Consider the following 13,614-nt stretch of genomic DNA (forward strand, 5'->3'; position numbering starts at 1 on the left):
TCCTTGTCGTTCAAAAAGGCAAAAAGTACAAGCAATCCTTTGAGCCACTCCTGCTGCTTGTTCTTCTTCTATTATCAAATGCCACCGCAACTTCCTGCAATTGGTCAAAAAGTTCTAACTATCCAGAATAAATTTCACACTGCAAATAATCCCAACATATTTCAGTTTGATCCTGGGTGAGATCACCTCTATAGGCCAGACAAAATGTTGGTCCATGTGTCCGACCTGTGGTCTGTGACACCTTTTACACCTGTCTTGGTTCAGACTAAACTGAAAAGTCCAAAGGTCCACACCAAACAAGGTAGTTGTGAAAACCTGCCAGGTCGATTACCCATTATGGTCCCACAGTAAGGTACTTTACCTAATGATGTTTTAGCACCATGCTGCAGTGTTCAAATGTGCAAGCTACACCACAGTATTTTTACCAGCACTAACTTAGCTAACATTGCTTAATACAAGCAGTTTTACATACTGATCACTAGTAAACTTGCATGTAAACTAGGATTGCCAACATCTCATCATTAATCAGCACAGTGGCCAATCTGCTGTGATGACTAACATATATATTCTACCCTAATCTGTAGCATGTATACCAGTCAACTACTTTCTCCAACTACTCCTGAGATTCAGAAGTTCATTGACGCCTGAGAGTAATTTGATCAGGGCCTGGAAGTTAAAAAGATGATCATTTTATAATCTAACAATGTCAACTAGTTCAGGCAGTCTAAAAGAATGCAGAACTTCTTGGGCTTTTATCGCAAGTCGGCCTTATTGCCACGTGTGTCCTGGAGACAGTAGGATACATCTAGTGGAGGGTTTTTGGACGTTTTCAGTCCATATGCACACCAGAGTACTGTTGTTGCCCAGAACTACTCACACAACTGGCTAGAGCACCACTCTTTGTGGTCATGCTGTGGAGCTCTGGGGGCTTTCCTCTGGTAACTGGCATGTCCACTCGGGCCTTGGTCCCTGTGTTTCCCTCCAACTGATTTTCTTCCCATCTCCAAAGGTCTGATCCTCCCTACCAGCCACGCCATTGGTCAATCAAAACTATGCGTTTTGCCCAGGTTCAGCCAGGTGCAGATAATTAGTTATGAGAAAGTGGTCTGATGTCCAGCAGGAGGAAATAAGGCTAATAAAATGCACACTTAAAAGCCTGCAATAAAATCCATCACAGCGAAACATAAAAGCAGTTTAAAATCATTAAAAAATGCAATAAAAAAAAAATCAATCAATGAAGAAATATAAAAAATGTAAATGTAGAAGCACATAAAAACAGAACCAAAGACCTTAAATCCTTTATAACGACTCTGACAGAACTTATAATTCTGGTGTGTAACATTTCCCCAAACGAAGACTTGGCTAACTGTCCCTGGAGATGCCTGCCAGTTGGACTGATTGGAAATTGGTTGGACCAGGCTCGCCTGAACAAGGATCTGGGTGTTGAAAGAATGAAAAAAAAATATATATAAAATGGGTCATTGCTCATTGCACATTACATCTTTTGTATTTATGTTTTCCCTGTGAATGACTTTTATTTGGGTTGGCAATGAATAAACAGACAAATACATAGAGAGGCATGTTAGAGAGAGAGCGAGAGAGAGAGAGAGAGAGAGAGAGAGAGAGAGAGAGAGAGAGAGAGACAGAGAGAGAGAGAGAGAGAGAGAGTGAGAGAGAGAGAGAGAGAGAGAGAGAGAGAGAGAGAGAGAGAGAGAGAGAGAGAAAGAGAGAGAGAGCTGTTTGCAAATGTTGACTTGACTGAAATATCATATGAAGAACATTGTGTTTAATCTCTGTTGGGGAGAAGTTGTTGCACATGTTTTTTTGTTTTTTACCTCCTCTTTAGATTAATGATATGGGTGTTTTCATATGAGTAGATTACATTTTTTATTTTCGTTGTGTTTGACCTGACTCTGATGTGTTAAGGTTGCATAGGAGAAAACTACTACTCACTCTTTAAACTACTTTAAAGAGTGATTCCCAAATACCTGTTACTTCTTTGGAAGATTAATGTTTAATACAAAATGCATCACATAATCACTTTTCTAGTCTTATTGACCGTTCATAGCAATTTAAACTACAAGTCGCATTCACCCATTTACACACATATTCATACAGACCTTTAATTTTTTTTACATACACCGTCAGCACAGCTGTTGGGGAAATTTGGGGTTCAGTATCTTGCTCAAGTACAGTCCCTGAAATATGTTTAGACTCTCAATGGTTAATGGATGACCTTCTTCAACCATGTGTACTCTTACCTGACGCAAAAGAAAAGGTATATGTCTGGTCCCTCTTAACCGGGTACGTTTACAAGTAATGATGCCTTCTTGGCTAGCTTGCTTACTTTTACCCGTTAGGCCTCATTCAGGACTCATCTGTATTATGTTTCAAACCGCTGGTGATTTGACATCTACTGCCACACCCACTGCACCCATTGCATCTAGTCACCAGAGATAAACATTAAACGTTGGTGGTCAGTAAATACCTCCTGACTGTAAAGTGGCACAACAGACCTCACACAACAACATTGAAACGTTTATCCTTTATTCTTTGTGTCTTCTTCATGCAAGTGTTTCAAATAACATTTACTAGTCTGTGTTTAATGCACAAACTTGTCAAAAATCTCTCCTTAGAGACTGATAAGTGCAACCTGTTCATGGAGTGGTGAGTGTTTTCGTGTGATTTGTTAATTGACACTGTTCCACTGATCCTCGGGACACTACTGGAAAACACATTGACAGAGGTGCATGATCCATCTCCAAGAAACTAAGGATGTGCTCCAGGGTGGCGGCTACTTACTAAACTAGTACAAAATACAGCCGAACTCAATGCTAAGCCAATTTTACAAACATGACAATGGCTCGAAAATAAGGTCTGAAAGATGAAAAAAAAGTGTAAAACCCGATAGATTAGGTCACATGCCCTGTCATTATAGTGGAAAACAAGATTTTACTAAATGGATCGAAAAGAACATCAGACTGCCAACAAGGTCAGAGGGTACAAACAAAAGGGCAGCACCTCCTGTTAATAAATTGATGCGGAAAGTGCAAAACTGTGCACATTCAACATTCCTATTGGCATGTATTGTTTTGTTTGTATGCCCTTTGGAATCGCCTTGGGTCCTGAGTGGCCATTTTGGGAACTGCAAGTGCCAGTTCAAATTAAATACCTGGACGGCAATACAACCACACCCTGAATAAATGAGAGCAGTGACAAATATACCATCCCTCAAAGAAAAAAATGTGCGCTAAACTTTGTTAAGTACATGAGATGATTAATTCCCAATATGCCGTTGAACACAAGGGCATTGTGCAGCTTGCTGGAAAGTGGAGCTGAGTGGCAAAGGAAACATGAATACGTGATCGGAATGGGAAAAGAATAGGCAAAACGTACAAAGAGTCTCTTTTAAGGTCCAGTGTTGAAATTCCATTACCCAGCCTTCCTATTAAAAGACGCTTGAAAAGATGGACTATGAGCAGTTGCAGCTGCAGCTCCTAATAGAAAGGCTTCACCCACCAGGAGACCAGAGGATGACCCAGCCATTGTAGAACTTGAAAGAGGAACTGACCTGTCGGTGGCCAAATGGAAGGTAAATAGATTGTCATATGATATGTGATATGGATTGTCCATCCGCTCAGTTGACAGGGGCAACAAATATGATGTTTTGGCCACACATGACCAGAATCATTGAGTCACATATGCAGTGCTGCAAGTCATGTCCGTTACCAATAACCATAGTGGACTCTTGAAATTGTCCGACTATACAGGATAATTGATTTTGGGTCCCCTCTGACTATTGCCAGTCCAAAGCTGATTTGCACAGATTATTTGACCAGTGATCTTGTAGTGTGAGGACTTTACAAACATAATGTTACAGATCTGTTTGGAATCCCCCCAATTTTGAATCGTAAATGTGATTTTTAAGTAAGTACATTATTCATGTATCTGTTTTTGCCTAGATTTAATTTCTGTAACTTTTTACTTACTCAATTACACTTTGGAAAACATCTGTACTTTTTTACTCCGCTACAGTTTTAGATAGCATTGAGCTACATGTACACTCTGTTGTTTTTTCCATATCGAGAGGGGAATAGGTTCACTGATCCAATAGAGAGGAAAGCTTCATGCAGCTGCAGCATCACTGGTTAGGAAACACCTGAAATGGCTTCATGAAAGGGCCCCACTGAGACTCAGCCATGATGATGTAAAACACTAGGGTTGCATTAGGGAATAGGCTGCACTCGTCTTTTAAAACTTAAACTACATTAAAATAGTACTTTCACTCAAGTAGAAAAGTTATTGTGGTATTTTTTAATTTGACTTCAGTATGTTGTACTTTTACTTAAAAGAAAATGTTTGAATACTTCCTCCACTGTTGGCTTTTGTTAAGGTAATGAAAGAGACAGCTGCAAGATCCTATGAGATGCTTTGTCATTACAGCAACACACTGAAGCTGCCACGTCTTAGAGGGAAATCCTCGTCACAGCTGTGCCTGTGAGTTGCACTATCTTGCTCAACAAAATTGATCACTTCCTTTGGGAGTGAGTAAGAATTCAAACACTTACAAATTATTATTTTGTGACTGTGATTTAACATTAATACTCAGTGATGCATTGCATCCTTAAATGTCTTATTCATTTGTTCATTTTGATCGGTTGGTAGAGGATGTGGATTGCAGGCCAGAGCTTTACAGGACCATGGTTTTCATAGTTTATTAGTTTTATAGTTTGTTTATTTTACATAGTGGCTTTATTCACTAATATTATTGGAAATCATGTTAAGTCTGGAGTCAGCCATGAATGCTCAGTGTTCACCTGCTGCATAACCTCTTTCCATATTTAAGTTTTTTGGTGCCTCTAACCTCCCTCTCAGCAGCTGACCTATGTAGAATGAGTCACTATGACGACACGGAAGCATCTCTGCAGATCTAACACACTCAGCGATGTGAGTGGAGGCCAGTGTGTATTGCAGACAGTCACAGACCTGAAACCTATGATGCTATGATGCCTATCAATGTGTGTGTGGCTTAAACCAAAATCTGTACAAGCACTCTGTAGCTCTGTCCGAAAAGCCAATGTATGCCAATTAGACGCAACTATGTAACACGTGACCTTATTGCGCAATCTAGTGACTTCCAGCTTCATTTCAGAGAGCTAATAGTTACTTCTGGTCAGATTTTTTTTTGTAACACTGCTCGCTGCATCACTTAATCACTTAAATTAACTCACACGTGAATAAAACCCATTGATTTATTTAGATTTTTTTCCTACTTACTTACTTTCTTAATTCGTACTTTCTTGTTATAGCTCCTGTCCATCTCCTCTGTCTGGTTTTCGATGTATTTATGTTTCTCTTTGTATTCATGTACTTATCCACCCACTCACCAGGGTTACTTTAACTGAGGGCTGTTTCTCATCTCTACACACCCTGTTTGAAACATGGCTAAATACAGCTGAACCACTCCACATTTTTATCCTGCAACTCTTTATCTATGCACTCTCTCATCTGTCCTTAACTTGTCTTCAAACTTCCTCCAAGTGTGTCTCTTATCTTACAGCTTAGTCAGTTTGATCAAAGAAAATGACATCAAATGATCTGCAGGTTTCTTTTTAATTTGAATGTTTGCTGCCCTTTTAGAGTTAGGGTTAGTAATCCTGGAAAAGCTAGCAGGAGCAGGCTACACTTTGAAAATGTTCAACCAAGTTCGTACACCGGGGCGAGGGGGGGCTATAGCCCTGTCACAAATCTATACAGCCCATTCCAGCCCGCTCAGGCAGTTTAGTTGGCGTTTATTTTTTGATAATTAATACATAAATAAGGAAACTTGCTCCCAATCTAATCCTGGTTCGCAATTTCACCATATGACGTGTGTGTGTGTGTGTGGTGAGGGGGGTAAATGCTTGTGCGTATTAGTTTAGCTTGTGATCCATAGCCATAAGTGCTGGAAGAAGCACAGATAGTAGAAGAACATTGGAACCAATGCATCGCATTGTGTCCTGTATATAGTGAGCTGTGAAAGTGAAAATTATTTTTGTTTGCAAAAGCAGTATACTTGTTTACCAGTATGTTAAAAGTTAGTCAGTCAAAAGTCCCACATACTGTACAACTTTGTTTTATAGAGCTTTTTTCCCATTACTTTTCTTATATTTATCTGTGGCTCCCTTCCTGAAAACTCTCATAGTTTCCACTGATTGATCCTGCTATATACAAAGCTCCCGGCCTGATTAAGAGCACAGGTAAGATCCAGGAAAGCGCTGTGGGGTTGTAAGAATTTGGAGCTAAGATTAGGATCTGATCCTTGCAGCTGAGGAGTTTGGAGTTGTCAACTGAAGAGAACCTCCCTTAGAAAAACCTACAATTCAACATAAATTCTTGGCAAGATGATTAACCTGTGAGGTCACAGATTAAAGACAGAGAAAATTTCAGCCCACTGACGCCAAATCCGTGACCGACAGTATAAATTACATAAAACTCTCTTATTATCAAATCATCATTGTTACATTCTTAAACTGGCCTTCCCTTGTGTGAAATCAGTCTCCAATCTTGTGATTTTCAAATTTTTTTTATTAAACCATTTTCCCAAACCCAGATCATGTACACGAGACTTAATAATTATAAAATGAATAATGATGATAACTTTATTTTTATAGCACCTTTCGAAGCAAAGTTACAAAATGCTTTACAAAAGTTCCAATCTTATGTTTTAAGGTTGTTGTGAAAAAAATGACCATAATACATTCAAATGATATTAATCTAAGATATTACAAACATTATCGTAATTTTTAATCCCTAGTAATGGAGAAAATACAACATTTGTGGATCTCTCTCCCAGTGATTCGCAAGGCATTCTGGGTACCCCTCAACTGAAGTGAGGTTCTGAAAAATCGGCATTTGGAGGGTATAGACTCTATACTCCATTTTTTCACACTTCTATAGTATAGACAAGGTCAGTAAGTGCAGAGGAGAGAGTCAGTGGCGTAACTGCAGAGCTGAAGTCGCACTAAAGAGAAAGAAGCAAAGTACAAACAAATGGATACAATTTCATTGTGTGCGTGAGTGTATGAGGTTTCAAAATGGCGGCTGGCCACCATGAAGACGAAAGACCCCGTGGAGTGTTGGGATCATTGGGCTGAGATCACATGTGTGTGTTTGGGGAGAGGAGTGTGTGAGGTGGGCTGGGTCAGAGGAAGTAGCTAGTTGCATGTAAAGAAAGAGTCTGATTCTATGAAGAGCATCACAGAACTAACATTAGCTTTCAAATAACGTAGTACCAAATATCACAACAATACAAATCCAATTTTTAAAATATCACACAAATAGAGTTCAACAGTCCTGTGCATAGGCCTCGTGTAATTAGCCCAGTTATGTTACCAGTTCATGAAAAGGGGGAAAGGTCCTTTTTGAGGTGCTGTTTAAAGTCCAGTGAACTGGTATTGCTGGTTGTGGCTCCTGTTGTTGTGCATCTGCTGGTCAGACTTTGTGTCATGGCCAGTTGGTTGTGCTGAAGTTTTTAGGCAGGCTCTTGTGTCCCTGCCTTTGGGAAGGTTTTAGCAGTGTGCTTCAGGCAGGCCTGCTTGGAGGTCAAAAGAGTTGGAGCAGGGAGAGGAACCTACTCCTCCTGCAGAGGTCAGTAGAAAAGAAGGGGAACTGGGATTTTATTGTCCTGGTGACCTCATGGGTCGTGGGGCACACAGTGACCACTAGGGGTTGAAAGCTGTGTCCAGGGGCAGGTTCACACCTAGGTGTGAAGTTGAAGCATCCTGGGAGACTGAGTTCTGGAAGCTCACCTTTGTCTCCAGAACAAAGAAGACATGGCTGCAGGCTTTGGCTTCACATGTAGGCCCAACTATTGTTCACAACAATTAGGTCCCTAAATTTAAATATCAACTTAAAAAAGGTCAGAACTCTGTTTCTGTTTCATAACTGTTATATTTTGATCACAATATTAAAACCACATCACTAGGCTGCTGTTAATGCTGTGAATAAACACTTTTACAGACAGAATCATTTTGGCTTCATCAAACAGACAAATGTTCATATATGTTGGATTATTTCATATGTGAACAGACTTTATGTGATTAAACATGAATCATGTCTCAGGTGTGAGTTTTAATAAAGTTTGTTGAATGTGAACAATGATCAGCTGTTATTGATAAATGTGTTTTTATGTGGATCTTCTTCAGTTTGCTCGACTTCATGGATCCACAAAAATAGAAATGATAGAAAACATTTAAATTCAGCAGATTTCTCTTGAAGAAATAAACATCTCTAACTGCTCTGATCCAGCGTCACAGAGACATTCACAGGTAATAGCTTCATGGGATCTCCAGTGCTAAAGTATGGAAACATCTTCTGAGTGAAAGTGTGTGTAAAGGTGTGAATGTGTTTGTTAGTATCAGGATCAGAGAACGACAGTTCTCCTGTGTTCCAGTCCAGTTTCACTCTGATCCTCTGGATCTTCTGCACAGAGAGATAAGATGATTCTGATGGTGACACTGCTTTGTATTTACCTTCACGGAACCTTACTCTCCAGTATCCAGACAGATCGTCTCCCTTCCTCTGGACAGGCTCTGATCTTACACCCAATGCCCAGTAAGTACCATCTCCAACCAGGATGTCCCAGCTGTGAGTCCCTGAGTTAAAACCCTCAGATCCCAGGACTGAGGAATAATGATCAAACCTCTCTGGATTGTCAGGAAGCTTCTGTCTCTCTCCTCCTCTCAAACTGGTCAGATCTTCAGACAGGATGAGTAGTGGATGAGCAGAGTTTGGGTCCAGAACCACAGGACTGTAGGAGACCACGTCCTTCATCTTGTTCCAGATGTTGAAGCTCAGGTTGCCCAGATGTTTGGCCTCGTCTATCAGAGCTCCTGAGGCCAGCTGTGGATCATCCAGCAGGAGGCGCTGCTGTACTCGTTCCACTGCAGCCTTGTAGTTGAGCATGAACGAGATGTCTTCAGCTCTCAGCTCGTCCTCTGTGGTTCTGAATGTGTTTGAAAGAGCCGTTATATCTTTGCTCAGAGCCTCAATCTTCTCCTTCATCGTCCGACTCTTGTTCTCCTCTTCCTCCCTCAGTGCAGCCATCCTGGCCTCCTCTTCCTCCTCCAGAAACTCATGAAGCTTTTTAAACTGCTCCTTGATCTGCGTCTCTATGATTCCGCCCTGGACCTTAATGTGTTCTGCTGTTTGTTCAAACTTTACTTTAACACGTCCAAAACACTGTAACTTCTTCTTCAAGGGCTCCAGAGTTTCCCGAAGCTGCTTCTTGTGTTGTGGTGCAGCTTCATCGATGGGCTTGAATCTGTGGTCAATGTGTTTTTCTGAATCTCTGCAGACGACACACACTGGCTGCTGATGGTCCAGACAGAAGAGTCTGAGTTTCTCTGAGTGCAGACTGCAGAGAGCATGTGGAGAGCTCTGATCTCTCTCCTGTAAGAAGGTCTCACACAGGTTCTTTAACACCAGGTTACAAGGTGGTTCTTGCTTTGAAGATCTTCTCTTACAAACTGGACACTCTTTTACTTCTTTGTCTTTCCACCAGGTCTTCACACAGTCTTTACAGAAGCTGTGGCTACATGACAGAAGAACAGGATCTATGAAGACATCATGGCAGACGGGACAGCAGAGATCCTCTTCTGATCTGGAAGCCATTGAGTCTCCAGGTGAGGCTGAAAACAGACAGTCAGTCAGTCACAGCTCCATGAACTTCACTGAGGTTTACTTCCCCTCTGAGTCGAGGTGTTTGTTAAACTCACGGTCAGTGTGTGGAGCGTCGGCAGGTTGTAGTTTGACTCTTCTCTCCTGTAGCTGGACTCACTCAGGATGTTTGGTCTAGTTTGGTTTAGTTTGGTCTGGAAGGTGAATTACGATCGTCTTGTTTTCAGCTTGCGTCTCTTCAGGGAGGAACAGATGCTTCCTGTTTTCTCTGGTGTGTCAGGACATGATTGTAAAAAGTAATTCAAGCCTTGAATTTGATAACTGGTCAAAAGTCATTTGGCAGCAACAAGCTCACACAGACAAGAGACTTGGTTGTCACATAGCTGTTTGTAAATGATTGATCTGATGAGTGTTCAAAGTTCAGAGGCTGTTCTGCAAAAGTAGAGATAAGTTATGATAAAATATTAACTTTGTCAAGAAGAGATTTGTGTCAGATCCTATAAACCAGGGGTGTCCAAACTACGGCCCGCAGTCCATCTGCGGCCCGCCATCCTTTTTTTTTTTGGCCCGCATCAAAGGCTTAAAATATAATATATAAAAAAAACCTAAACATTTTTGAAACTAACAATTTAGTAGCACTTAAATGGCCCTTACTTATAGAACTTTGAAGTTTTGCTTTATTTTTTGAAGAAATTGTACTTTCTTGAGTCTTGTTGTTCTGGGTTTGTAAACTCGGGGTTGAATGCACTTATTGTAAGTCGCTCTGGATAAAAGCGTCAGCTGAATGAAATGTAATATAATGCACTATGGCCCGCTGTATTGCACTTTTCAGTTTAAAACTCACCCCTGACCTGCCAGCTGTCCCTCAAAACGCCGCCACGCCCCCCCGCCCTGAGCGATGCGGTTGAGTCGCACTGTCAACAGTCCGTTCCAGGGCAGGGGGGCGTGGCGGCATGAGTGGCCCAGTCCTTCGTATTTTCTTCTGTATGTGGCCCTCGGTACAAAAAGTTTGGACACCCCTGGGATAGAGCCTTACGCCTTGGCCCTACCCCTCCGTAGGGGGAGGGCTAAGGGGGGAGGGGGGAGGGGTGAAATGGGATTGGGCCTTAAAAGAGATTCAAAAAATCGCAGATACACAGATAACGGCAAGAGTCTGAACTTTCAGGGCTTGAAAAACCAGCAGTAAAATGTTTAATCCGATTATAAGACTCCCAGGTAACCAGGGATGAGCAGGAAGGATTGTTGTCATGTGGTCACTTAGCATGTTAATAGCCCGGGAGCACTGGTTTGTAATTGTAATCTTTATATGTCTCTTTTGCTGATAACGTAGTTACATGAATGAGAACAAACAGGAGGTGAATACCCTGATTCATTCTGCATGTTTCACTTCTATTAATCTGGACGGCAGACACAGAATGCCGTGCTTTAGCTCCTGGTTGTTAATTCACAGATGTTCGGAGATGAACACCACCCAATGCCACCACACTGTGTCTGCATGCAGACTCTGTGGACTCCTTACCCCAGTTAAATTATTGTATGTTTCCTGTTATGAGACCTTGAATAGCAGCATGCTTTCCTGGTAGTTACAGGAGGACATGTCCTCATGTGACCTCAGCCGTAATACAGCTTCAAAGGGCATGGCATTGATGTAATTACACATGGTTGGTTTTTAATCCTGCCTTCATCCTTGATTCCCATTTGGCAAAGTAAAATATTTACTCATGATCACATGTGTTGCTGGTGTGGACACTGACCTACACGCAGCCTGCCACGCCCCGAAACTCTGCCATTTTGTGTCTTCCTCCACAGATGGAGCGAAGATCCAACTGGGGCCGACTGTGGCTTGTCCGTTTTTCACGATGTCTGGATGAGTAAAAACTGCACGGCATTATATGAGAGTTTTCGGTATCATCTTCCGTCCTCTTTTGTACAGAAGTGCACCCTATCATTTAATCCCATTGCCAAGATCCCCAAGATTATACGTATCGTATGAAACTGTATATAGCTCACTTGTTTTCACCAAACGCAATAACTATGTGCTACATCCTCTGTATGTTGTACTTGTGTTATGAGGCATGCAGGTCCAAACATGAAGAAAGCCTTCATTTTAATGTAATAATCTGCTCTGAAGTACATATGTTAGCTTTTCCCACTCGCACTGATCAAAATGTACCTCGCACAGCCCGGCCCTCCGGGTACGATCAAATATGCAGGCAGCTGTCCAAGCCAACGCTATAGTGAAACCTCAATTGCCATACCACCCTGTGTGTTCCTCATTCCATCAATGATGTCCCGTCTGAACCAGACTGACAGCTGCGTCTTCACTTTCTCTGTGATTTTAACCTCAGAATTCAACCATAAATTGGGTCGCCATGTGAAGGAAAAAACATCCACCCCATGCTGATGTAACCCCTCATTACAATTCATGTTTTTTTCCATGGAGTTCAACAAAAAGGTTGCACTGTAGATTTTACAGACCGAACGTATGTGGAGGGTAATGACAATTTTCTTCGCACACATATATTTCAAACTTCCAATGCTATTTTCATGACAAATGCAGCCCCACTACATGATTGTGATTTCGTAGGACTGATTTATGATGTTTTGCTTGACTTTAATAGAAACTAACACTCACTCCACACAATGTGCCTCTTCCAAAAATACACACTTTTTAATTTTTTAACACTCAACAGATTTTCTGCAAATTCTTTTTTATGATGTTCATTTTTTCATCTTGTTGTATTTTTTAGGGCTGAACTGAACACATTTAGGATCCATTCATCTATTGACCATGTCTGAAAGGGGTCATAGTGACCAACCAACAGAGAATAATCACCCAACACAGAAAGTAACCCTCAGCTGTTTTAGCATTGTTCAAATCTTTGTTCTCATCAATCCCACCTGGAAAAATATAGATAAAGATAGATAATAGAGCAAATACATGTGGACATGTAACAACTTATAGCAACATTTGAAAGAATAATTATAAGCATTTTTATTTATTTTCATGTTTATTTGTTCCTTTTTACTGTACATATTCATGTATCTATTTTTAAATATATATATATCTTTTGCACGTAAATTAACATTTACTTCTGTTTGTTAAGTTGTTTATTTAATACATACAATGTAATTTATTCAATTTGTTTCCATTCTTTTTCGTATTCTTTCTTATACTGCTTTGCTTTTTCTCACTGCCCTGATGTTTTTACTTGACTTTAACCACTCATCTCTCTTCTTGCCAAACCTCAACCCATCATAGGCACTGTACAGGCAGGTCTTCTCTCACCTCTGGTTAAAGATAAAAAGTAAATGCTTCATGCTTTGTTTTTATTGGTTTTCCAGTCTTGACGACCACTTTACAGTACAGTTTGCCATTTACACAAATTCATACAGTTTATCTTTGGGCAGCCCTTTTTCTATGAGGGGCAATTCTGGGTTAAGCATCTTTCCCAAGGACAGTTCGACTTGCAGATGAGGAAGACTGGGATCAAACAGCCAACCTTTTGCTTGTAGGACGGCCGCTCTACCACTCAGCCTCAGCTGCCATAAATAAAGCTGCAGGAACAGATTACTTAGCCTCAGCTTGGCCCTTTGAGGAAAGGCCAAAGTAATTAATTTCTACTTTATTCATCCTCATATATTTCTCTAAATGTTTCCGCAAATTCTGATTATTTTACAGATTTGTTAGTTTCATGGCACTGCCATGACTCTCTGCTGCTGCCCCAACGCTGGCAAAAAACAACTAAATGCAAAGTCAAGTTCATATTCAGTGCCTGACACTGACTTTAGGTCTAACAAATTTGTTCTTGTATTTCCATCCTCATAAAACTATTTAGCATTTATTAAATAATTTCAATCCTGGATGATTTTACATCCATTTACTAACTTGTAGTAATTCTGCAAAAATCTGACACTTATTTCCTCCTGATGATGCCATGTGATGAGTGTAAT

General features: G+C 40.8%; 1 protein-coding gene across 1 annotated transcript; it reads right to left on the reverse strand.

Annotated features, from left to right (window-relative positions):
* Window positions 1–6,546: 6,546 nt before the first annotated feature.
* LOC133013666 (nuclear factor 7, brain-like) lies at window positions 6,547–10,022 on the reverse strand. Its single transcript, XM_061080678.1, has 2 exons — window positions 9,759–10,022; window positions 6,547–9,671 (listed from the first exon to the last, which is right to left on the reverse strand). The coding sequence occupies exon 2, from the start codon at window positions 9,652–9,654 to the stop codon at window positions 8,272–8,274; it is 1,383 nt and encodes a 460-aa protein (XP_060936661.1). The 5' UTR covers window positions 9,655–9,671; window positions 9,759–10,022; the 3' UTR covers window positions 6,547–8,271.
* Window positions 10,023–13,614: the final 3,592 nt, after the last annotated feature.

Source organism: Limanda limanda, chromosome 11, assembly GCF_963576545.1.
Source record: "Limanda limanda chromosome 11, fLimLim1.1, whole genome shotgun sequence".
Taxonomy (NCBI): domain Eukaryota; kingdom Metazoa; phylum Chordata; class Actinopteri; order Pleuronectiformes; family Pleuronectidae; genus Limanda; species Limanda limanda.

Coding starts and splice junctions, on each gene's coding strand:
- LOC133013666 (XM_061080678.1), bottom strand. CDS start 9,654: ATGGCTTCCAGATCAGAAGAGGATCTCTGCTGTCCCGTCTGCCATGAT.